Raw genomic sequence first — 25340 nt, 5'->3', positions numbered from 1 at the left:
TTTTTTTAATTCCTTGTTTTTCAGGGCACCTCTCTGACCAGAACTGGCGGTGGGAGACTGGTAGTTGTTAGATTCCTAAGTAATTCTCCGATTTTGCTGACCGTCTATTTATGATTAGTTTCGGGGGAAAAGCAGAATCCTCGCCTTGTGCATCCTGATTCCTGAATATACATATCTAGAAAAGAACTCGGAAAGTTTCAGTTTTTCGTTGTTCTCCTCACACACACAGAGAAGGAAACCATAATTTTCGCGGAAAATCTTCGTGGCCTCTTCATTTCAATTTATGGCTTCTCGAAGGCGTATGCTTCTAAAGGTCATAATCCTCGGTGACAGCGGGTGAGATTTTCTTCTTAAAAAAAATTGGGCCTCATTTTTTTTACCCTGTTTGATTACTCAGAAAGTGAACTGCTTTTTTTAATTTTATTTTTCCTTTGGTAATTGAAATCAACTAATTGCTTTAGGTGGAACTGCGAGTAGATCATTACTTTCTCGTGTTCTTGATTACAAATTAAGCCTGGGTTTTGTTCTGGATACAATGATGTAGTAAATGGAATAAATGCCTGTGGTTTTTATTGAAGTATTTTTTAATCTATGCTCTTGAGAGATTGAAAATTGACGAATAATTATCAATGGTTCAAATTGTTGGATGATTGCGAAGAAAATGGCAAACATGGTATTCAATATTTAATCTTTCCTTTAGGGCTGAGTACCGACCGTTTCAGAGTCGGAGGGCCGACTCCGACTTTGTCGGAGGTCGGATTCGACCTCCGACTCCGACTCCAATATATAGAGAATCTGCTCCGCCTCCGACTTCGACTTGTCGGAGTGGAGTCGGAGCAGAGTCGGATTTTTAGACTTTTTTTTTTAATTTTTTTAACTTCATATTTGACCCACTTTTTAAAAAAAAATAAAAAAATTGTGGGCTTTCAAATTTCAATTTTCTCAAAATTACAATCCAAACTTATTAAACTTTTTATTATAATAAAAAATACAACTAAATAAAACAAGTAACATAATAACATACATTCAAAAATTAAAAATAAAAAGAAAGTCCTATTTTTACATGTACTCCCATCATCCATGATTCCATATCCACATCCAACTAATCACTACAATAAACAAAGGTACCGTATACGAAATGAAGATTAAAAAAAAAAAGCATTGTATAGTTACTATAGTATACTATTATAATTACTATGAATCTATTTTTAATTATATTATATATATATGAAGATTTATAAAAAATATATGATATATATTATTATATATGAATATTAAAAAAAAAGGCACCATATACAAAATGAAGATTCGAAAAATAGTATTACTATTTTATATATAATATACTATTACTATAATATACTATTAGTCTATTACTATATCTTATAATATAATTACTAATACTATAATATCATACTATTAGTATGTTAGTGATTTAATATTATATATATTAAATCTCTAATCTCTTATACTTGATATATATATTAATATATATAAATATTAGTAATACACTAATAGTATTAGTATAAATATTAGTATTAGTTATAGTGATTTAGTATAACTATATTAGTATAAGTTATAGTGATTTTGTATAAGTATAATACTATAAGTTATAATTATAGTCTATATTAGTATTAGTATTAGTTATAGTGATTAGCATAACTATATATTAGTATTTGCTATAATGATTTTAATTTAGTATAACTATATAATACTATTAGTATAAATCACCAGACTAACTATATCACTGATAGTATTAATAATCCACTTTAAGTCTATATATAAATTACTATATAAATCACTATAGTATTAATTACTAATACTATATTACTATATGATACTATTAACTATAGTGATATACTAGTATTAGTATTAGACCATAAATCTAATTACTATACTAATGTATATTAGTATTACTAATATATTTATCAAAAGGAATATGTTGAGAATTTATTAAGTCCAAAAATATAATTAATACAAGATATTGTTATATAAAATTTATATGAATAATACTTTAGTTATTATACATTAGTATTATATGTTATTCTAAATTTATAGATTAGTGTTTATCCATTAGTATTACAGTTGATGTTATTAAGCATATTAGTGTTTATAGTATATTATATATACATTAGTATTACATGTTATTATATTTATACATTAGTAATTTAGTGTTACAACTTACATGTAACATGGTAGTAATATTGTAAATTTGTAATAGTATGATATTTACATATAGTCATATACTAAACTATTATTATTTATTAGTCAATTTAGTCTATATATTATAGTATAAATATATTATTTAATTAGTATATTATTGAGTTTAACTAACTATATAAGATATAGTTGTATAAAATTTAAATGATTAATATATAGAAAAACACATTTTTATAAAATATGTATAAAATCGGAGGCGCAGTCGGAGGGCCAAGTCGGAGGCGGATCGGAGCGGAGTCGGAGTCGGTTCTTCAATGACTCCGCTCCGACTCTGACTCCGATTTCCAATAGGGAAAAAACTCCAACTCCGACTCCGACTCCGACTCCGACTTGTCGGAGTTTGAGCGGAGCCGGAGCCAGAGTGGGTCGGATTCGGAGTCGGATTTTTGCTCAGCCCTACTTTCCTTCACTTTTCTAACCAACCAAACATATACTAATTGTTTATGTTTCTTCAATTGTATTGGAGTAATTTTACTAATGCTCATTTTGTTGTTTTTTGAACTTTGGCAGGGTCGGGAAGACTTCTCTGATGAATCAGTATCCTCTAACTTGCAATATATATATGGTTTGCTTGCATATGCACATACGGACTGGGATTCAAGCACACACATAAACACACATGTTGTTGCAATTTTGTATCGTGATTTGCCTTGTACTCGTTATTAGATTTGTTAATCGCAAGTTCAGTAATCAATACAAAGCAACAATTGGAGCAGATTTCTTGACGAAAGAAGTGCAATTTGAGGATAGGCTTTTTACATTGCAGGTTTATGATCCCAAACCTCAGATATTAATTTGGCTTTTGTGCAATATTATGTTATGATCAGTAAGCCGATTCCTTCTCGTTTTAGACTGACAATCTGTGATCCTATTACTTTTAGATATGGGATACTGCTGGGCAGGAAAGGTTTCAAAGCCTTGGAGTGGCATTTTACCGTGGGGCGGACTGTTGTGTTCTAGTCTATGATGTGAATGTCATGAAATCATTTGATAACCTCAAGAACTGGAGGGAAGAGTTTCTGATTCAGGTAGTTATTGATCCATCAGCATTTGACCAATGCAATTTTCAATTGTATTTGTGATTGAATTCTTTCTGATTTGGATTTAATATTTAGGCCGGCCCTTCTGATCCTGAAAACTTCCCATTTGTTGTTTTGGGGAACAAGATAGATGTTGATGCTGGCAATAGTAGGGTGGTAAGATGAGTTCCTTTTCTTCTGACTCAGGTTCCTCATTTTATATTGGATTATCCAAAGTTGATCAGGCAGGAACTCATGTTATATATTATTATACCATGAGAGCGGAAGGAAGTGATGAAATAAACTTTTTATGCAAGGTTGCTTCGAGCAATTTTTGCACGTTGAAGTAAAAAGTTTAAATTTGAGGTTTCTGTATAGCGAGTCAATGTTTGGGTTTCTGGATATGTTTTTGTTTTTCTGTCCTCATTTCTCCCTGAACTCTGTTCTTATATTATGCACTTCTCATTCTAACTTTCAGGTATCTGAGAAGAAGGCAAGGGCATGGTGTGCCTCCAAGGGAAATATTCCCTATTTTGAAACTTCTGCAAAAGAAGGTTTCAATGTAGAAGCTGCTTTCCAGTGTATAGCAAAAGATGCTCTAAAAAATGAACCTGAAGAAGAAATGTAAGAACTAATTTATGCACCTGCCATTATTATTATTATTATTATTTTTTATTTTTGTGATAATCAGTTTTGACTTTCCTGATTGATAGTTATATGGCTTTGCTATCACTTCTACCACATTGCATGGGCAAGTTTTAAAATCTGTCTTGGTTCCATCTATAGCAGAGTTTTGTTCGGGTTTGTAATGCATCGTGTAAGATTACTGTGTTTGCCAGAACTTGAAAGGTGTATCCTAAATAAAATCCTGCCATTTTTGTTTTCCAAATACTTGGTTATTTGGATTTTTCAATCCCTTGCCTGACTTCATTCCTTAGTTTACAGTATCGTTTCTGCATCTGATAATGATACATGCAAATATCATGGTGGATGCTAATTTTCAATTCTCTCTGTTGATGATGAAGCTACCTCCCTGACACCATTGATGTGGTTGGTCGACAGCAACAAAGATCATCGGGTTGTGAATGTTAGAAGAGATCTCGATCAAGTTGTATAAATCAAACAAGGAAAATAGGCAAATGTGAAACTCTTCTCCAGTTGCCACCCACTAATAATTCAGGGAAGTTTCTTAGAGGTTCCATGTATACTAGTAATCACCTGAGGATAGGGAGGTTGATATCTATCCATATTTTACTTGTTCTCTTTCTCATGTTTATATTTTGTACTCTATTCTGTCTATAGAATATGAATCCTTCTGTACTGATCTCTGCAATCCTTCTGATCTATATAATTTGATTGTTTTCTTCTCGGATTACTGGGGCGTGCAGTGCTTTAAGCTGAACTTTAATGTCAATAGCCAATTGAAGACCGTCTTCTTGTTCTTCAAACCAAATTTTGCTATCACTCTTGGGGAGTATTCTTTGCATTGGAGTATGATTTCCAACGTAGTCTCTAACTCATAACTATCTAAAAAAAGAGAAGTCGAACGATGAAGTGGAAATGAAGCATGCCATGGTGGGGTTTTGCGATGAGGTCACTATGGGAGGTGGTGGATTCATCTGTCAGGTGCACGGCCGCACGGTGAGCATAGATCGAACTGTTCTTTTGCCTTTACCTGAACTCTCATGCACAAAAGCCAGCAAACAGAATAAATGTTACTACTGACTGCCAAGGTTTTCTCCTCTTTCCCTGGCCCTCCCTCTCTTCGAGCAAAAACCGGGACCTGCCATGTTTGATTGAGGAGAAACGCTTTAGCTATGACGAAATTTTATAAAAATAAATTTATAAAATGAAATGACTTGACATACCGTTAGATTTTAAAATTATTTTTATTATAAATTAAATCTAAACGTTTCGTAGTGCAGAGAGCAATCAAAACTAAAAGAATTGAAGCTCCTTTTCAATTTCTGGCCTGTTGTCATCTCCATAATGACTGGAAAGAGAGAAACTTCGATAACAAGGATACTTGCAAGCTCACTTATTGACTTTCTAGAAAATTCCTCATCCAACATGTAAAGTCAGATCTCAAATTGAGTCTTCCAATTCATTCTTCTTCTTCTTCTTCCTTTCTATTTTTTTTCGGCAAGAGATAAAGTCCATGGACATCTCCCTAAAATCTAGCCTGCATTGTTTGGGTATGTGAATTTAAAAGCCTTCCCTTCGACCACCAAACCTCAGCCATTTTGAGAGTTGACCTAAAAAAGCCTGCAGAGATGCTGGACTTTTGCAGACCTAGTTTTGCAGTTGAGTGCTAATATAAATTATAATTACAACTCTTTTACAATCCATTTCAAATCAACCAATGCAAGGATGCCACTTCAGTAAAAATGGCTTTCAATTTTACAAAGCTACCATTCATTTAATATAAAGTTGTAGGAGAAATGCAAGTTAATTATTTTCCTTTATAGCTTCCTCCCTCTTGAATGCATTTAAGAAACCAGAGGACCTCTCTTTATTCTGCCACATATTAACAAGGAAAATATATAGAATAATTCTATTTGAAAGCTTTTATACCACACACCATCCACAGGGCATAATTTGATTTAAAAGATAATTTTTAAATAATAGACATCTTACATTTGTACCACATCTATTTGTTGGTCTTTTGTTACAATGTATCAATATTTGTAGTTTGTGCCGCAAAATGTAAAATGTTTGATAAATTGGAAGAGAAGCATACATTTTCCCTGACTAATAAATAATTAACCATAACATGACCTACAAGATTTCATCTGCCAACTCCAAGACGTATGCTAACCTCAAAAGCAATTTTTAGTTTTATTTCCTATTTATTTTTCCACGTTTTTCTAATTGTTCTAGAAGTCTTTATCTCAAGGAACCATGATTTCTCTTTGCAAAGAAAAGAATTAACCAGAAATTTGAACTCATAACTTTTTTGCTCTACAGAGGTTAGAACTTTCCACTAGGCTGTTACCGGTGATTGCATGTTTCACTATATTGAAAAATTGTGCCACTGAAGAGCATCCTAGCAAAGAATAAAACTACAAACCTATGAAGAATACAAAACTAACTTCCTGTGGTGATGCCGAAAACAAAAATCTCGAACATGTGTAACATGTTACAAAGGAATTCTATGGTAGTATAACAATGATACAGAGTTAAGCTACAGAAACTTCAATTCCTTACTACAGATTGGCAAAACGACCAGAACCAGATCCTTTCCTTCGTCGGCGCCGCTTCTGTCGAATTCGCCAAAAGCTCAAAAACAAAAGAAGACCTGACAGACAACAGCAAAACATTAGAAAAATGACAGATATCTAGAAGCATCAAAATCCAGAGATCAAAATTCAATGATCACTGACCAGTTACTGCAACTACCGCAGGAACAAGCCAATGACTAGCAATTGTTACTGGTGCCTCAGCCTGCAAGCAATAAGGAAAATGGATTAATTGATGTTATAATACAAAAGTATATTCGAATGATAAATATAAAGAAAAAAAAAAGAAAGGAAAAATAACACTTCATGTTGGAAGTTGGACAGAGCCGTTAGGAAGAAATCCACCCAAAGTTTCTGTTTCTTACCTCATCCCGGTAGATCAGGTCCAAGTATCCCTTTCCCGAATCACCCTTATTTTTCACAGGCAACTTGGGATGCCTCAAATTGGAACTGTCTACTGTTGAATTTAAACCTCTCCCCAAATCAATGAGAGGATAACCAGGCAGTTTTCTGTTTCTTCCCCTAACCTGTAAATTGTAGCCCTTAGTCCCCCAAATTTCATATCTGGAGTCACTCCTGCAGATCAATTCCTTTCCCACAACAGCTGAATAAGTAGAGAAATTAACATCAGTTCTGCGCAAAGGTAATTGATTGTCTTCTACATGCAAGCGTGTATCTCGTTTGACTGAATCAGAGAAAAGCACCGGATCTCTGATGTTCCCGCTAGTGTAATCCAATATTTTTCTCAAAAGCCAATAACAATTGGTGACCATGTGGCTGCTGTCCAAACAATTGGAGTCTCCATATACTGCAACCCGACCATCACCCACACCTAAAAGACCAAGAATGGGAGAGTCTGCCTGCCATTGATAGACCCCATATGTTAGCATTTTCACAGACCATATACATATTTCTAAAGACAAAAATTCGTGCCTGTATGATGGAAGAATTATATTGCCCTATAAATGAGTTAGTTGAACTTAAATTTCAGATTGATTGTTTTATATTTGATACAGCTTTCTAAGAAATTGATTGACAAAATAATTTGTGATGTGCAAGTCTTTGTTTGTGCGTGTGTGAGAGAGAAAGACAGACAGGCAGGCAGGCAGACACATATTTGCACCCTCGTTCAGATATTAATTGCAGGAGCAATTTAAAGTACACATTAAATTATCGGTGGTAGTTCACTGGTGCAAAACATAGTTTCCCCAATTTTAAAAAGCTTTCCACTCTTCAAAATCAATGGAGGGGAAAAAATAAAAAAAAAGCCCCCTTGACTGCTCACCTTGGTCATGCCTGAAGTCAACAATACATTTTGAGTGGCCCCACTCTCTGAGCTATCCAGGAAAGGGAAACTGTGCACAAAACCACCTGCCGGAAACCTCACTATATCTGTTCCAGACGCATATCGACTCTGCTCACCGTCAATAGAAAAATCACCATTAAGAATCTTATCTCCAAAAGCAATCCCAAATGGGGCCAAAAGATCATTAAGTGCTGGAATATTTGCACCTCCAGTAACTGGAGTCCACCAGCTGCGTGTATTATCATCAAAAAATCTCATTTTTACCATTGTTTCCACATTATACCACTCAGCAAATACAGCAAGCCCCAACCCGGTACTAATAACATCATCTCTCAGCTTTTCAATCTCCTCCTCAAAGTACTCATCTTCGAGATCTACCAGCAGAAGTGTCCCGTACTGGCGAGCATCAAAGCATGTAAGAGGAGAACCAAGAGTTTCAACAAAATATCCAGCATCTCGCAACATGTTGAACATAATGTGAAAATTCGTATGCAGGTGATCTCCATGCCAGTCAAGAATGTCATTACGAACATCGAGAGAATCTCTTGGAATATAACCAGGAGGATATTTAATACTGTGGAACTGATCCCATAAAACACGTTTTGACCTTGCTGGAGTTGGGACCACTTTTAACTTCAAGTGAAGCACACATGTACTGATTCGAGGGCGATTCTCTCCTCGAGCTGGAGGACTGTACACCTGAAGAGTTACATTGCCCTCAATCTCTCCAGAAAACTGGGAACCTTCCTCCTTAATTTGCATGTGAAGCGCTAAATAACCAGTCCAAGGCCAGATGACCTCAGAATAAGTAAAGTGAATGCTTAACAGATTCCCTTCCTCATTGGAAGGATGCCATGTTGGTGGACTTTCAACATAGCCAATTACACCCATCCCATTCAAAATAGTGGCATTAAAGATGACAGGCATGGCACCTGCATAGAGTGGTTGACGGCAAAAAGGCCAGGAATAAGGGCAATCTGTGTAATCCAGAACACCAGGGAAGATGCTTGCCCGTGGTTGGTAGTTCTTAAGGATTTCAAATGATTCTAACCTGATAAATTCCAAATTTAGAACTTGCAGCAAAACAACTAAAATATACTGATCGTGGCAATAACTAATAACCAAGAAACAAAATCTCACATAAGACCAAGGGGCCCAGCTAACTAGGAAACTTACAGATCAACTCTGCCTGCACCCTGCTCATACATATTGGGACCTGAAAGCTTAGCAGCTCCCTCAACCAATGCTTGTTTCATGCTTGCCGGATTTAAAATGTCTTTCTGCCTGCTTTCGGGGATGACACTAACAAGCAAGCATACAACACCAGCAACCACGGGACTTGCCACACTAGTGCCTGATAAACTTTTACAACCAGTACTGATCTTGGAACCCATAATTTCTCGCCCATAGGCAACGACATCTGGCTTCACACGACCATAACTGTAAATGCAAATTTAACAGAGCTAAAGCTTTGTACAGTCATAAGCATAACAAAGCAAGCATGTACAGGGATAAAATAAACTACAGATCCAAGTACAAAATTGAGCATTGTTTAGACAAGCACTGATAACAAAGGAAAAATAGATATGGTAATAGCCATCAGTATCGGTTTAAAACCTCGAGGGAATGACGCAAAGATTATCTAGTAGAGAGAAAGCAAGGACCGAACTGGTTTACAACCAGAACACTACGTAGATGGATCACATATCCAAGAAACCCAATTGACAGAGTGAGACAACGCTGATCAGAAAATGGTCAAGAATGGAGCAGCACAGGTCTTATTAGTTAAATTAGGCAGAAAGAATCATTGGAGTAACAATGCTACTCCCCCAGTTCAAAGAAAGTCATAAGTTTCAAGACAGGCCCTTTCAATCAGCTATCATGCAGTAAAAGGTGGACCCCCTGCATGGATGGAGTTGGAGGGTGACTGAACTGCACAAGACTCGAAGTTCTTTTAATATGGAGAGGATCCTCACTAAGTTATTTTATCAACTGCATAAAGAATTGAACAAGTTACCTGAGCAGCAAAAGCTTAAATCCTTCGATTAAGTTTGGATACAATAGACGTACAACTCTAGAACAAACACTACATACATAAACAGATTTCACAGATTTTACTTTGGTTTGCATAATTGGCAAAATCTCCTTTGCATGGATGATGGAACTGTCAGGTTACTAAATAATACAGGGGTAGGAGGGAAGAGAGGGGGAAGGCAACAAAAATGAATTTTTGACATGGATGGCTAACAGTAAGTAAATCATAAATAAGATTGAAGAAGAAAACCAATCTACATGTATATCCAGCAAATGAGGAGCTAGGCTCAAGGGCATAAGTTTATAAGGTTTAGTTCAAGAGCACATGTAAGTTTTGGTACACACAACCCAGTCTTTAGACATAACAGACATGGTGATGTAAAGTATTCTTTACACATAACACACTGAGTTTTGTAGCTTTAAATGATATCTTCCCCCTTGGCCACAGAGAGAGTAGAACCTAAGATAGATTTATCAGACTTAGTATATAACTTTAGTATTGCTCAAAAAATAGACAGACAGACAAAGAAAGGAGAAAAAAAAAACAGAAGCAGCAATATTATTTTTTATATCAAAAGCAAGTAAAAACCAATGTACTATTCAGGAAAAATTTAGTGACCATGGTGAAGTATAGCCACAAGGAATCTTCCAAGTGCCCATGCCAAACGACACACATAATACAAAAAAGAGAAGCAGAAATATAGTTCTCGTGGTTTTTTCCATAGTTTTCAGTGTTAGTTAATGGAAATCCTTGTGGTTTTTTCCACAGTTCTCATGGTTTGAGACAGGGGGACCCGTTATCCCCTCTCCTTTTTATTGTTATCATGAAGCTTTGAGTTGAATGGTGGAGGCTGCTGTTAGAGAGAGAGGGGGTGGGGGGGGGGGGGTTCCTTTCTGGATTTACAGTGGGAAATGTTAATAATAGCTTTATCATACTTTCTCATCTTCTTTTTGTAGATGATACTATTATGTTATGCTTTATGTGATGCTGATCGTGGGCAGATTCAAGCCTTTAGGGCTGTGTTATTATGTTTTGAAGATGTATCAAGCCTTAAGGTGAATTTGGGCAAGTTGGAGATGGTTCCGGTGGAGGAGGTGCGGAATATTAACTTTTTGGAGGATTTTTTGGGGTGTAAAGTTGCTGCTACCTATGAAATATCTTGGTCTTCCGTTGGGGGTGTCTTTCAAGGCTAAGTCTATTTGGGATGGGGTGGTTGAGAAGATTGAGAAAAGGCTGGCGGATTGGAAGCGGTTATACTTATCAAAAGGGGGGAAGAATTACTCCTATTAAAAGTACTCTTTCCAATCTCCCAACTTATTACATTTCCTTTGCCTGCAGGGGTGGGAAACCAGATTGAAAAATTATTTCGTACATTTTTGTGGGGTGGAATGGGTAAGGAGACTAAAATTCCACCTTGTCAATTGGAATAGAGTTTGTTCTCGTTTGGGGATTCATAATTTGAGTAGCTTTAGCAAGGCCTTGTTGGGGAAATGGTTTTAGAGGTATCATTGAAAGGGGAATCGTTATGAAGGGAGGTTATAGATCAGAAACTTGTGATTGGGGGGTGGGGGGCGCATGTGTTCTAAGGAGGCTAGCGGGGCTTATGGTGTGAGTCTTTGGAAATTTATTAGAAAGGGATGGGAGAATTTCGTCAAACATACGAACGTTGTTGTTGGTGAGGGTTCAAGGATCCATTTTTGGTTTTATATTTGGTGTGTTGATTGGGCTCTTTTTACCATGTTTCCAGTTATTTTTTGTATAGCAGCTCATCGAAATGATTCCGTAATGCTTCCGTTTCTGATTTGTTAGTCCATTCTAATGGAACCTTGCAGTGGGATGTTGGTTTTACTAGAGCTGTAAAGGACTGGGAACTTGAGGAGGTTTCTAATTTTTTCCAGCTTCTTATATTCCTTGCGGGTTGGGGATAATGAAAGGGATAAAATGATATGGAAGCATAAGGGTAGCAAGAAGTTCTCAGTACAATCTTACTATAAGGTGTTGACTGTTCAGCATTGTTCTCCTTTTCCTTGGAAGTGTATTTGGAGGTCTCATGTGCCTTCCAAAGTTTGCTTTTTCCATATGGACAGCATCACTTGGAAACATTTTGATGATCGATAATTTGAGAAAGCGTGGATTTGTTATTACAGAGTGGTGATTCATGAGTAAGAAATATGGAGAATCTGTGGATCATTAACTTCTGCACTGCGAGGTGGCAAAGGCTTTGTGGGATGGTGTTTTCAGTAGAGTTGGGTTGGTTTGGGTGATGCCTATGAAAGTTGGGGATTTGCTTGCATGCTGGATGGGGCTTCGAATTTCTACTCAAGTGGCTGTTGTGTGGAAGATGGTTCCGTTGTGTCTCATGTGGTGTATATGGTGGGAGAGGAAAGAGCGATGTTTTAACAATAAGGAGCGCACTATGGATAAAATCTGGAAATTCTTTGTATTTTCTTTATTGCAGTGGTTTTCCGCAGTAGGGCTTGATGGAGTTTCAGCTCATGATTTTCTGTTTTCATTTTCCTCTTTATAGAATGTAATTAGGTGTTTCTTTTGTATACTTCCTGTGTACATGGGCTTCACCTATTACATTTGTTGAATAAAATTTTATCTTACTTACAAAAAAAAAGAGAGAATATTTTAACCCCAAAAATGGTAACAATGTAATACTGTGGACAAATTTAAATATGAAATGAATGCTGATAGAGTACCCATGAGGGATCTCCCAAGTACTCATCCCACGTGAAGAAAATGAGGCTATGTGGTCATTGTAGTCAATGCCACCAACACCGATGACGTCACTTTGGTCTGCTGGATTGTTTAAAGTACCATAAAGTGGTCCATCATTTCCAATTGCCGAGACCATAATTATGTTATTTGCTGTTATTTCCCAAACCTAGAGAGCAAAGGAACAGAAACTATGTAAAAGGGGAAAAAGTGATAGCAACAGCATTAACTTATACAAACCAAAGCATAATTTGTGAAATTGAGTGGTAATAGCAATGTGGTGGAAAGGTATGCTGCAAAAAAAGACGGTTATTATATGTGATAGAGATGATATGATTCTGATACATATTTTTCGCCCTTTTTGAAAACACTGTTATATCAAATTATATCAAGCCAATGGCATCTTACCTTCTCTACAAATGGGAGATCCAAGTAATCAGGTCCTCCTATACTCAAATTGAGTACATCCATATTGGTTGCCATGGCATAATTGAACGCATCAAGGAACCATGATGTGTATGATACCTGCAATAGGCTGAATGAAAGTTTATTATAATCTTAATAATTTTCTTGACTAAATCCAAGTGTTCAAAAAATAACAATAATTTAAAAGATATACGAATACACATAATAAACAAGATACAAACTTTTCAATAACCTGCTGATATGAATTTAGTGAACCATCGAGAGAGAAATCGATATCCATTTGTGAAGTATAAATCCTATGGACTAACTACAAAGCAGGATTGCACATAAAATGCCAATGTGAATCCACATGGTGAGGAAAAAAAGTGACGCATAAATACAACTTCAAGTTAAATGGGGCAGACAGAACCTTCAATATACACAAAGCTGTAACATCTGTCAAATTTGCTTTACCTGTGCATCAGTAAACACACGAAAAGCATAAATCTCTGTATCTGGAGCAAAACCAAGACACTCTGCATCTCCACCAGCTATAACACCAGCAACAAATGTACCATGTCCGAGATTGTCATTTAGTGTATCCTCATTGGTCCAGTTTGTACGCTCCTGATTATAACCTCAATATTAATAATTGGTTCCTCCGCTAAAGCCTCATTTAAAAGCACATTTTAAGTTCCAATCTATAAAAATACAGAAACACAGAACACTCCAGGACATTTTCTCAACCAGTGTTACCTTGATATTACGAAAATGTGGATGATTAGCTCGAATGCCAGTGTCAAAGATGGCCATTTTGACTTTTGCACCAGTATAACCTTTTGACCACAGAACTTCAGCTCCGAACAAGGAAGTAACTTGAGACTTCTGCAACAATAAAATAAACCTCAGAGCATAAGAATACATCCAGAAATTGAGAGCTTGTTCTACCAACTGTATCTCAAAGTTCATAAAATTAAAAGGAAATTTTCAGTACACATGTAAAAGGTTCAGCACGTTCTTAATTGTTTACATCCATAAGCAGCATAAGTTTACAAAGTTCGGAGGTGTGTCGTTGGAAATTATTTTGTTGTTGATAAGTAGGTGTGCGAGTGTCTTTGGAAATATAATATGGATTGTGCCTAAAGGAACAGAAACTCTCGGATTACAAGCTTCCAGCATCGTATAATCTAGATATATTTTTTGATAAGTGTATACTCTAGATATATTACCAATGACATTCACGAAGCTGACAAATGCTCCCTATCAGTAACCAAGAATTTGACCGATATTAAATTCCACTGACCAATAAACGCAGGGCTCTTCATATCTTATAAGCAACCAAATTATCCAAAAAAGCAGAAAAGCATAAAACCTCCCCAGATTTCAATCCTTTCCCTTTCCCTTTCCCCATCCTCGATCCCCCCCGGCCGGCGGGCCGGCCAAAACCAAACAGAATCCAAATCATAAAGATAAAGGGAAAATTACCTGCATCAAAAAGTGGCGTCCCCACCTAATCGAAGAATTGCTAATCGCAGAATAATACTCCCCCTCGCCATCGCCCTCGCTAAACGACATCGCCGTAAAAATCTTCCCTGGTCGCTTCTTCCCGTCGACAAAAGCGCCAACCCTGTCCCTACCCCCAGCGCCAGCCTTACCCTTCCTCTTCTGCTCAAGTAAACCCCTCCTGTAGGTCAAGTCCATATTTACATCCTTCACCAGCCCCAATTTCCTAATCTCCCCAATCACCCTCTCCCTCGCAATCTCCTGGATCGAAACCAACCCGAAATCGGTCGGGTACTTGGATGACGGATTCTTCCGGTCGATCCATTCCCAGCCGTCGGATCGAACGCTCGACTCGAGATAATCCCGATGCTCCTCCGCAGGCTTGTACTGAAGAAACCGGACGATGTAGTTGTTGCGAGGGGGAGGGGTTTGGGGCAGAGTTGAATTGGGTTGTGAGGGACTTAGGGTTAGCGGTTGAGAAGGGAGAAGAGAGGGTTTGAAATGGAGGAGAGAGAGAGAAACGAGGAGGAAGAGGAAAGAGAGTGAGAAGGAAGTGAAGGCGGAGGTTTGGCGTCTGATCATGGCGGAGAAGACACCGTTATAAAGCTCGACGAAGGGTTATTGATTCGGCGGGAATGTTCCCACATCGGAGAGATTGTTCAGTTGAATCCGATGCCTACGTTCAGTTCAGGTGGTGGGAGATTTGTTTTGGCTCTCAGGCGATGGGTTCTTCGTTCGTGAAGTAGTTTTGAGGGGAAAAAAATGGTCAATTTAGTAAATTAACTTTTCCATAAGTTATCCATTAAATTCTAATATATTATCTTAATTATTGATTTGTTAATCTATATTTTTCATGTTTATTTAGATTAATATTAATTTATAGTGTGATTATTGCCTCTCCAATCATGCCGTTTTAATGAAATTAACTAATGTGATTTTTTCAATAATAAAAATTAATGTGCTTTTGTTTTAGGACTGTGTTGCGCATCAGCCGGAAGCCGCAGTACACCCTTATAAATTTTTTTTTTTTTTTTCACCCCAGCACGTTAGGTGTGCTGGGACTTTTTCATATAGTAGTGTGTGAAGAAGATTTATTCTTTGTTTTAACAAAGAGGCTGGCATTCTAATTTTATTTATACTAATGATATCAAAATGTAAGGCTTCTCAAGATAAGAATATCATTTCATATTTCAAAGTAAGTGGGGGTGGATGTTTATAACAACGGTGTAATTGGTTCGATTTCGTCCGATTTTAGATATATTTTAAAATCGAATTGATATATATCAAATTTAAAAATCGATATGATCGATTCATTATCAAAATATCGAAATTTTTTTTTTTTTTTCGATTTCAATCTAGTCTAGTCCGGTCTGATTTTTTCAATTTACCACATCTATTGATTTCTAAATCTTTTATCTGATTACATTTTTCCATTTTATTAGTTTATAAGCCCATAGGGCCATAACTTCCCTTTCCAAAAGACTAATATAATTTGAGTTTTACTATGTACAAGCAAGTTTGCGTACTAATCATATTGAATGGATATACGTATTAGTGCGCAGAATCACTTACAATTAGATTTTTCTCAAGCGGTTTTACAGCACAGTTGTGCACTGCTTAAGTTGAGAGCCAAGCGGTTTGAAAAAGGGTGGCTCTACAGCCACCGCTCCCAGTCTCGCTGGGAGTCATCGTTGTGTGTAAAATGTTGTGTTTTTTTATTTTACATTTTTATACATATATTTTTTTAACACTAGAAAATATTTTAAAAAAAAATTATAATATCATTAAAAAATACTTATTTAATCACTAAGTAAAAATAATATTTAAAAAATTAAAAAAAAAATATAACGGGACCGAGATCAGAAGTGGTGAGAGTAACTTTACTCTCTAAAAAATAAAAACTTGTTTCAAAGTGCAACTGTGCAGTGGCAGACCTACACAGGGGCAAGGGGGCCATGGCCCCCACAAAGTTTGAAAAAAAAATTTGTATTAATTTTTTTATGATTTAATAGAATTATATTATTTTATATTGTGTTAGTTTTCTCTCTAAAACGTTATGTTAATCTCCTCTATAAAATTATTTTGATCTTATAAATTATTTTTTACTCAAAAATAAAATAAAAAATATTTTATTATAATTTTAACTTTGCTCGCCCCCTATAACAAATTTCTGGTTCCGCCAATGCAACTGTGCACCACACTGTAGCATAAATTGAGAGGCAAGCGGTTTCATAGTGCAGCTGTGCATTGCACTACGGCACTGCATAAGACATGCAACATGCAGTATGCTTCTATTTCAATCCCAAAAAAATATTTCAACTTGTACAAACTTATATAACAGGTATTTTATATATAATATAAAAAATTAAAATTAAAAATAAATATAAGTTCACTTCAGCTCAAACTGATTTTTAAAATATAAAAATTGGTTTTAAACCGATTTTTATTTTTAAGAACCGGAATTAGACCGGACCAGTTACGAATTAGAGGTCCCATTCGATTGGTCCAATTGATTTTTCAATTGATTTTAACACCCCTAGTTTACAATGCCCAATCTAATTAGAGAAATGATACTTGTAGTTGTGAGTGTGCAAGCGTCGTGCAGTCACTTTGAAAAAATAAATAAATATGAGATCCACATGAAAATAAATTATTTTTTTATGAGTGAATCTTACTCTTTTTCAAAATGACTGCATGACGTTTATGTATTTTACGACTATATATAATATTACTCATCTAATTAACCACCATTAGTGAATGGAAAATTCTATAGTGAATATATTCCAACAAGAAGTCATGTGCGTGCACTTCGTGGCGTATTCGTAGCGATGGTATTACATCTAGGCTAGTTTTTTATTAGTCCAATCCAAACATTGGAAAACTCGATCATCCAAGTGGGGTATTCGGATTTTGCACATGCCTCTATATGGATGTGGGTACTATTATATAATATGGATATGGGGTTAATACTGGATTACAGGACATTTAAAAAAAAAAAAAAGGTCTTATAAGTGAAACAATTAAATCTATGTTTGTAATCTTCCTCTTTAAAATATTTTTTTGACAAATTAGCATATTCAGTTACAATCCGAGTATCTGAATACTCAGATTTTTGTAAACGGGTAAGGCTAGACAACCGTCAGGATTATATTCGAGTTAAGCTAAGCGGGTACTCGAATTGCATTATAAACCTATATGAGGATCTAGGTATAATCGAGTGCATGAATCCGCATCAAGGTTTACACCCCTCAAGTCACCTTAAAGGTGATGATCACCGCCCCTTAGAGCACTTTCATTGGAATAGTCAAAGCCAAACCCAATTTTTAACTAATATGACATGAATTTACTTTTATCTATTTCATTCACATCTAATCCTCATATTTGATTATCCATTTATTATTTATATAATAATAAAATAATATTAATTTAATATATTTTTTAAATTTATTAAATTTTTTATTTTTATATATTTTACTATTCTATTGATTATATGTTAATTAGTAATTAAATTATTGATTAAAAAAAATCATATTTTCAATGGTGATTTAATGCTAATAACCACAAACATGGTGATATTCAATCCGACCAGTTCATTCCATGAGGGCAGAGCAAAGAAGTAGAAACGAAGAGGAAAAACAAGTAAGGAAAAAGCAACAAAGTTTGGTAGAAAGAGGAAAAATCAAGAGGAGAGAAACGGAATAATAGTAAACAATTGCTTTGGTAAAGCTAGCTACAGTATACATCTAAATATGACCGAAAGCTTGGATTTACCGTAGCTGAAAGTTACTCTTAAATGAATTTGCCTAATCTAATGTAGCATATTTTCATATCCTATTAGCCATTTGAGTGACCTTATTTGGATTTGACTATTCTAATGAGAATGCTCTAGGGACGGAGATCCACCCCAACTCTATTGCATGTGGCCATATTTCCGATTCAATCATTTTGCTACTGATTTTATCTTATGATGTTTTTATTTCAGGTGTAATAGTACTTCTCTCTAGCAGTCAAGTCTCCAAAACTAAAAATGAAACAGGTCACTTGTGTGTGTTTAAACGAGAAATGTTAAGCACGGACATGCACACTAATTAATGAATCTAACTTATATAATTTTAGTGCAGAACTTAATATATAGCATCTTGTTTAAAAAGAAACTGATCAACCACATTTTGTCTCAACTCCATGATGATGTCTTTCTAGTATTTCATGTCAGATAAGCTTCAATGTTCTAAACGATATGTCATCTATGAGATTCAACTAAATTGATCTGGTTTTATTGGGTTCTTTATCGACTCTATCACTATATATTGATATGTTGGTTTGTTAAGTGAATATCCATTGAAGTCTCCTATCATTTCTTGTCAATCACGGCCTCGTTTGTTGACCCAAATACGAGAACTAGTACTCCTTCCGCCCAAATATGAGAGGATAATTACAATGACATTAATATAAATTTATAAAAGACATTTTTTTTTCAAAAAATTTTGTGGGTGGTCGGGTGGCCGGATTGCCTTTGAAAGGCTTTGATAGGTGGTGGTCCAGCCGCCCCTCCGTTTTTTTTTATGAGTATTGCTATATTCACAAATGAATTATACAAAAACAATCTCACAAATTGATATGGTTTTATCTGATCCGTTAGATCTATCTTACAATAGAAGTAATTTTATAATCTGACGAATCACATCAAGTCAGGTCAGTTTATGAGATTACTTTTGTGTAACCCTATTGTGACTAAAATATTTTTCTTTTTTTATAGGTGGCTGGCTACTGCTGCTCCATTTTTCTAATTTTTAATTTATTTTAAATGAAAACTTAAAAATAAGAAAAATGGAGTTTTTGTTAAAAAGTTGTGAAATTCTCACTTCAATTCCATTTCCAAATAAACATGTCGGCCTAGAATAATTGCACAGAAGGAAGTTCCTCTTGACGTCGATCGAGAATGACGATCAGATCAGCCTGAGTCACAAACTCACACGCAGGCATAATGCATATAATTTCTCCCTTCTCTGAACTTGATATAAGAAGTACCACCCCACACATTCGTAAGGAAAACATAGAATAAGATGTGGAAATGATGACAGAAAAATCAAATTAAATACAAGTAAATTAATCATATTATACAAAATTAACGTGATTCAATAACGTGGCTACATCAATAGAATTGAAGGTAGTTTTATTTTTTGAAAAATCATAAAATATATTTTAAGATAAAATTTTATTATTTAGAATGACCATTTTGTTCAAAATAAACATATATATAAGATTACATGATGGAAATTCTAATTTTATTTATCTACATTACTAACTCGAGCAGAATGTTGAGTGCATCTCAAGACCTACACTTCATGGCATAAGCCTATCTGCCAAAAGCTACGCTCCATTGCACAAGCTTATGAAAATCAACCCAAAAAAAACCATAACGAATCATTTTCAAATCAAGTCATCATATCAAAAACAGATTAAAAGTATTACTAGTGGAATTAATAAAGTTGGACTAAAATTTAATTAGAGAATTCACTTTTGTCTAAGCTGTTATCCGTAAACAAGAAAATACCTCTGCAGAGTTGCTGTTATCCGTAAACAAATCTTCAGGCCTCGGCCTAGCTATCCGTATCAATTCGACTCGGGTAGGTCATCCCCTGTATTACTACTAATCAACCAGGTCCCACTATCCGATTCAGACACACGTCCACTGAAAACGTTATTGTATCGACGAGCTCCGGTGATGTCGGAAACATCGAATGATAACACTTCCGTATAGGCTTCGTTGTCGGCTGGATTGGCTTCCTTCTTCCCAATGTCTGCTTCCTTCTGTAGTTGCAATGCAAAGTTGAGGTTTGCCATAACATCGTTCATGGTGGGCCGTTGGATCCCCTGATCACGTACGCAGTTCTCTGCGACATTCATGTACACCTTGAAACACTCCGGAGCTATATTGCCCATCAGATTCGGATCTATGATCTCACCCATGATCCCCTTCTCAATGCATTTCTTGGCCCAGTTGGCCAAATTCCATTGCTCCTCCTCCAATTTTGTGTTCAGTGCTTTTCGGGCACATAATACCTCAAGCAGCACTACGCCGAACGAGTACACGTCCGATTTTTCTGTCAGTTGCCGACGTCTTGCGTAATCCGGAACCAAGTACCCGAACGTGCCCTTTACCATGGTACTAACAGCCGTGTTTTCCTGACCCACTTTGGACAACCCGAAATCCGAAACCTTGGCCACGCAGTTTTCGTCCAACAAAATGTTGGTCGTCTTTACGTCACGGTGGATGATGGGGTGCTTCACTCCCGTATGAAGGTAGTTCAGACCACAGGCTGCTCCGATGCAAATGTCGAGCCTTTGTATCCACGGGAGGGGATCCCTATTCGTGTCGTAGAGGTGGTCTCGAAGTGTCCCATTGGCCATGTAGTCATAGACGAGGATCATCTCGCCCGCGTCATTGCAGTAACCAATGAGAGAGACGAGGTGGACATGGCGAAGTTGCGAGAGCATCTCATGACTCAATCTCTGTCCAGAACTCTTTGCGACCTTGCTTTGACTCTGGGTTCAAGCGTTTGATCGCCACAGTCATTGTACTCTCTTCAACGAGACCCTTATATACCTTCCCGAAGCCACCAACGCCAATAATCAATTCTTCATGGAAGTTGAGGCTTGCTGTTTTGATTTCTTCTAGTGAGAATCGGCGGCATAGCTCTCCGGGCAGTGATGAGGCTTTTGCCTGTGTTGACTTTCCTTTGTCAGGTTTCCAAAGAGCCTTGCAGCACACTAGAATTGCGACGGCCAAGAAGCCCACAACACTTCCAATGGCAATTGATATTATTGTTTTCTTTGACCATGAAGACTGCTCGTTGGTTATTAAAGGCGCAGCTGGTTCTTGAACCACAACCGTCGTAGTAGTTTCTTGAGCCACAACCGTCGTAGTAGGTTCTTGAGCCACATGAGTCATTGGAGCAGTTTTTTGAGCTGGCTGTGGAGGGGTCACATATTCAAGATTGGATCTGGGAAGGCTCTGCTTTGGGTTGCTGACCAACTTGAACACTTGAATCACGTTTAAATGGCATTTTTGTAAGTTGTGGGAGTTGCTATAGGATGCAGTACTGCAATGAAAAGCTTACGCTTGCCCTCAACTCCCTGATCATTTTGGATCATTACCACGTAGTCACGATAAACAGGCCGCGTATCCCTACCTTCGCTCCAAAGCATTACATCAGCGACATGTTTGGCTGTGGTATTATCTATATAGATGATAAATTGCCTTTCGCAAAGGCTTGTAACGTTCCGCTCCACTTCACAGAAATATTGGAGCCTCACCAGATACTCAAATCCCGAATCGACTTGTAAAGTAACCCAAGTCAAATTAGAGATCAGCATGTTCTTGGTACTCATGTTATGACCCATGGACATTGCAGACCAATAAACCTCAGTGGATGCAATTTTGTAATTTGATATTTGCGTGTATGTGAGGTTCAAGTATGGCTCACGAGGGGGTACGGCGCCGCCATCATAATTTCCATCCCCGGACCATTCTCTATACATGTATGCATCTTCTATCAAAGATATAAATCTCTCGCCCACATGTAATCGAAAACCCATCTCCAGTGCCATGTCATAGAATCTGTAGAACACATAGTTTTGGCCTAAGTAAGGTATGCCCTCACCTTCTGGCTTGTAGTACAGGTCGTCTGGCATGGAGACAATCTCAATTCCATTAATAAAAGCATAAAAATTAGTAGAATCATGACTTGGAGTTGGGATGAACGTTAAAGTCAAATTCTGATCCTTGTCAATGTTGATACAGAACTCTTTACAGAGAGTATATTCGCCCAAGTGATTAGCAAGAAGGGAAGCACTGAAGTTTCTAAGTAAGATGAACGAACCCGCTTGAACAGTGAAGAAGTCCAGCTTAGACCTATCAAAACCAACGTAAGAAGCCGGGTAAAAGTAGAAGCGAATGATCTTTTGTCCGGAGGCCGTGATTGGAAACACGTACGTGAATGGGGAATAAGATAAACGGGCAGTTGTGTAGGGGACAGTATCGACGGTGTCTTGTTGTTGGGCTGTAGAGGTAACAGATTTGGGGTTGTGATCATCTTCGAGCTGGGGAATGAATTTGGAGTCCATTTCTCCGATCCATAGGCGCCCATCCTTAGCCTTTGAGTTGCCAAAAGCACCGCAGTTGAGTGAAATATTATCATCATCATCATTTGCAGTGTAAAGAGGTGTAGGAGGCGGAGCAGCAGCTATGGATATATGACACAGAAGCTGGAAAGCTAAGAAGACGAACAAGAAGATCATCATAGGAGTGAGCATGGAGATCGTGTGTAAGAGCATTAGCATTGGATTCATCATTTTTATCTTTAAAATTTGATGAAAAGTACATATTTTTCATAAATCCAAAACCTCTCTATCCATAACCCCACATTGGATTAACCATTAGATTCATCAAAATAATAATATAATATTATTTCGTTAATAATAATATTTTTAATTTATTTTTTTTATATTTGACAATTACACTAACTATATGTTAATTAATAATTTAATTTAATATTTAAATTATTATTTCCTAACTTAAATATATTGTGGCTCAAAATTGGAAAACAATAATTTAAATAAATAAAATAATGGTTATAGAGTGTGAATAGTGAGTCTTCAAATTTGAAGATGAAGATGAATGTACTGTAGCTAAAAACTTGACATTTGAGCATATGGTGAATCCAATGCCAGGATTTTAAAACCAAAATCATCAAATTTTGAAGATTGAAATCATTTGATGAGTCCAATGCTAGTGCTCTAATAACTTGAGAAACAATTAGGTGAGGATGAAGAGCTCCGATCCAACTCCATAAAGTTAGCAGCATATATAGAAAAGTTAATCCAATATTATCAAGTGGGCAGGCCGGCCCCATCGCATTGGAAATTGGAATCCAATTTTCCCCATGAAAGTGATTCATCAGCAACTTTAGCTTTAGAAGTGGACCATATTTGGAAAAAAAAGTTAATTTAAAGCCTTTTATATGAACCTGACGAAAACTCGGGTTTTTTAAATTAGAAATTCTATAAATTACCTATTGACATCAAAATGAAGCAGAATACATATATATACTAGCGGTGGTAAACGTTCAAAAATATATAGTAAAATGTAACTTTGAATATTAAAATAATCTAATGTATAAAAATAAAATTATTATATATTTATGTTCATCATTTATTATGAAATTTAAATTATATTAAAAATTTAAATTAATTAGATAATTTTTTTTTCTTAAAAATATATAGTAAAATTTTATTATTTATTTAACGATAAAAAATTAGTATTTTAATTATCTATTTTATGTTAGTTTAAATCAATATTTAAACTTCTATCGTTAGATTAAATCTGAAAATTAAAGATGAAGAGTTGTAATTTAAAACCTATAAACTAATATTTTTCCTCACCTTTCATTTCTCCCTCTCCTCATTCTCCACGCACGATTGTGGTATTACGTCGCACATTGACATTCACACAGACGAACCCAAAAAGAAATAGAAAAATAAAACAAACGTGAAAAAAAAACAAAACAAACCTCTTTACTGTTCATTACTGTTAATGAACAGTAATAAACAGTATAGGGATATGCGAAAAAAAACCGCACAGCCTCTTTACTGTTCATTACTGTTGATGAATAATAATAGGATAGCCTCTTTTAAGATATAAGCAGATATATATATATATATATAAATTGAAGTTAATTTTAAGTGTATAATAAAATATTTATATTTTAATTATCTATTTTATGTTAGTTTAAATCAATATTTAAACTTCTACCGTTAGATTAAATCTGAAGATTAAAGATGATATATCACTTTTAGTATTACTCTATAAAAGTCTAAATAACTTAAATAAAAATCTAAAAAATACTTATCACACAAATTTGATCCAATAAATTCAATTATATATACTTGCTTTTACAAATTCTAATACAATCACTAAACATTCAAGAATTATAAATAAGAATTACATGACAATCCGACTATAAAGCAAGCATTTGACAGAAGTAATAATTTATTTTACTCTTTAGATGAATACAAAAAAAAAAGTCTATTTAAAGAGAAAGAGGTAATATAAACACTTGCGAAAAAAAAAAAAATCTACACTGTTGAAGGTAATATAAACACTTGTAAAAAAAAAAAAAAAACATCTACACTGTTCATTACTGTTAATGAATAGTAACATCAACAGTAATTAACAGTACATATATAACGGCTTTTAAGTATAGGCAGAGATATAATCTAATTTAAAGTTGGTGGGTAGAGTATCCCTAATATAATGATTACATTGCATAATTTAATTTAAATGATAAAATTTTAAAAATTAAATATTACCATTTAAGTGATATCGATAGTGTACTCTATACACTAACTTAAAAATAAAATAAAACAACAAGGGTTAAAAAGGAAAGTACTCCTAAGGCAAAATTTTCTATTGGTCGCATCGCACCTTTTTTTTTTTTTTCTAAATTATTGACCTATTCCAAGGCTGATCGCACTTTTCCAAACACATTGAAATATTCTTATTCCAAACATTATTATTTATATATGTGTCTATCACATCAAAAACTAATATTATATTCAAATATTTTTTTTATCTATTCAGTTCACTGAAAAACTTAGATACTGAAGTGATTTCAAATAATTTGAATTAATATGTAAATAATAGTTGGAAGTGATATTCTCCTCCTAACCCACTAAATTGAAATAGTTGATTTGAAATAGATTGAAATAATATTGACATCCACACATAGATTTAGCCTTTAGGTACAAATAAACTATACAAGAAAGAAAAACATGTAAACAATAATTTTCTAAAAAAAGTTGTTAGGTCATGACTCATACAGTCAAAGTCATCG

The 25340-nt window shown here is 35.5% G+C and overlaps 2 protein-coding genes and 1 pseudogene across 4 annotated transcripts; 1 reads left to right on the top strand and 2 right to left on the bottom strand.

Moving 5' to 3' along the window:
• The first annotated feature begins 69 nt into the window (after nucleotides 1-69).
• Nucleotides 70-4599, top strand: LOC108979369 (ras-related protein Rab7-like). Its single transcript, XM_018950041.2, has 7 exons — nucleotides 70-336; nucleotides 2728-2754; nucleotides 2884-2983; nucleotides 3099-3245; nucleotides 3333-3413; nucleotides 3715-3860; nucleotides 4262-4599. The coding sequence occupies exons 1-7, from the start codon at nucleotides 284-286 to the stop codon at nucleotides 4326-4328; spliced, it is 621 nt and encodes a 206-aa protein (XP_018805586.1). The 5' UTR covers nucleotides 70-283; the 3' UTR covers nucleotides 4329-4599.
• On the bottom strand, nucleotides 4478-15183 carry LOC108979365 (subtilisin-like protease SBT6.1). 3 transcript variants are annotated; one of them, XM_018950034.2, is made up of 11 exons: nucleotides 14428-15183; nucleotides 13699-13827; nucleotides 13417-13569; nucleotides 12946-13062; nucleotides 12522-12706; nucleotides 8958-9221; nucleotides 7761-8832; nucleotides 6841-7335; nucleotides 6620-6680; nucleotides 6444-6534; nucleotides 4478-5019 (listed from the first exon to the last, which is right to left on the bottom strand). In XM_018950034.2, coding segments are annotated over exons 1-11 (3168 nt in total). In that variant the 5' UTR covers nucleotides 15028-15183; the 3' UTR covers nucleotides 4478-5018. The 3 variants fall into 3 exon arrangements, with proteins under 3 accessions (XP_018805579.1, XP_018805582.1, XP_018805581.1); XM_018950037.2 differs by lacking the exon at nucleotides 4478-5019 and having other exon boundaries at nucleotides 6226-6534; nucleotides 6616-6680; XM_018950036.2 differs by lacking the exons at nucleotides 4478-5019; nucleotides 6444-6534; nucleotides 6620-6680 and having other exon boundaries at nucleotides 7201-7331.
• Nucleotides 15184-19795: 4612 nt separating this feature from the next.
• Nucleotides 19796-22752, bottom strand: LOC108979370 (annotated as a pseudogene).
• Between the last annotated feature and the right edge of the window lie 2588 nt (nucleotides 22753-25340).

The sequence above is a fragment of the Juglans regia genome, chromosome 1 (genome assembly GCF_001411555.2).
Source record: "Juglans regia cultivar Chandler chromosome 1, Walnut 2.0, whole genome shotgun sequence".
Classification (NCBI taxonomy): domain Eukaryota; kingdom Viridiplantae; phylum Streptophyta; class Magnoliopsida; order Fagales; family Juglandaceae; genus Juglans; species Juglans regia.
The sequence above is the reverse complement of the archived record's forward strand: the minus strand, read 5'-3'. Positions and strand labels throughout refer to the sequence as shown.

Excerpts from the sequence above, each read along its gene's own strand:
- LOC108979369 (XM_018950041.2), top strand. The coding sequence starts at position 284 with ATGGCTTCTCGAAGGCGTATGCTTCTAAAGGTCATAATCCTCGGTGAC. Across the intron at positions 2,984-3,098 it reads ATAGGCTTTTTACATTGCAG|ATATGGGATACTGCTGGGCA; the intron begins GTTTATGATCCC and ends TATTACTTTTAG. Across the intron at positions 3,414-3,714 it reads ATGCTGGCAATAGTAGGGTG|GTATCTGAGAAGAAGGCAAG; the intron begins GTAAGATGAGTT and ends TCTAACTTTCAG.
- LOC108979365 (XM_018950037.2), bottom strand. The coding sequence starts at position 15,027 with ATGATCAGACGCCAAACCTCCGCCTTCACTTCCTTCTCACTCTCTTTC. Across the intron at positions 12,707-12,945 it reads ATCTCCCATTTGTAGAGAAG|GTTTGGGAAATAACAGCAAA; the intron begins GTAAGATGCCAT and ends TTTGCTCTCTAG. Across the intron at positions 7,336-7,760 it reads TGACTTCAGGCATGACCAAG|GCAGACTCTCCCATTCTTGG; the intron begins GTGAGCAGTCAA and ends TATCAATGGCAG.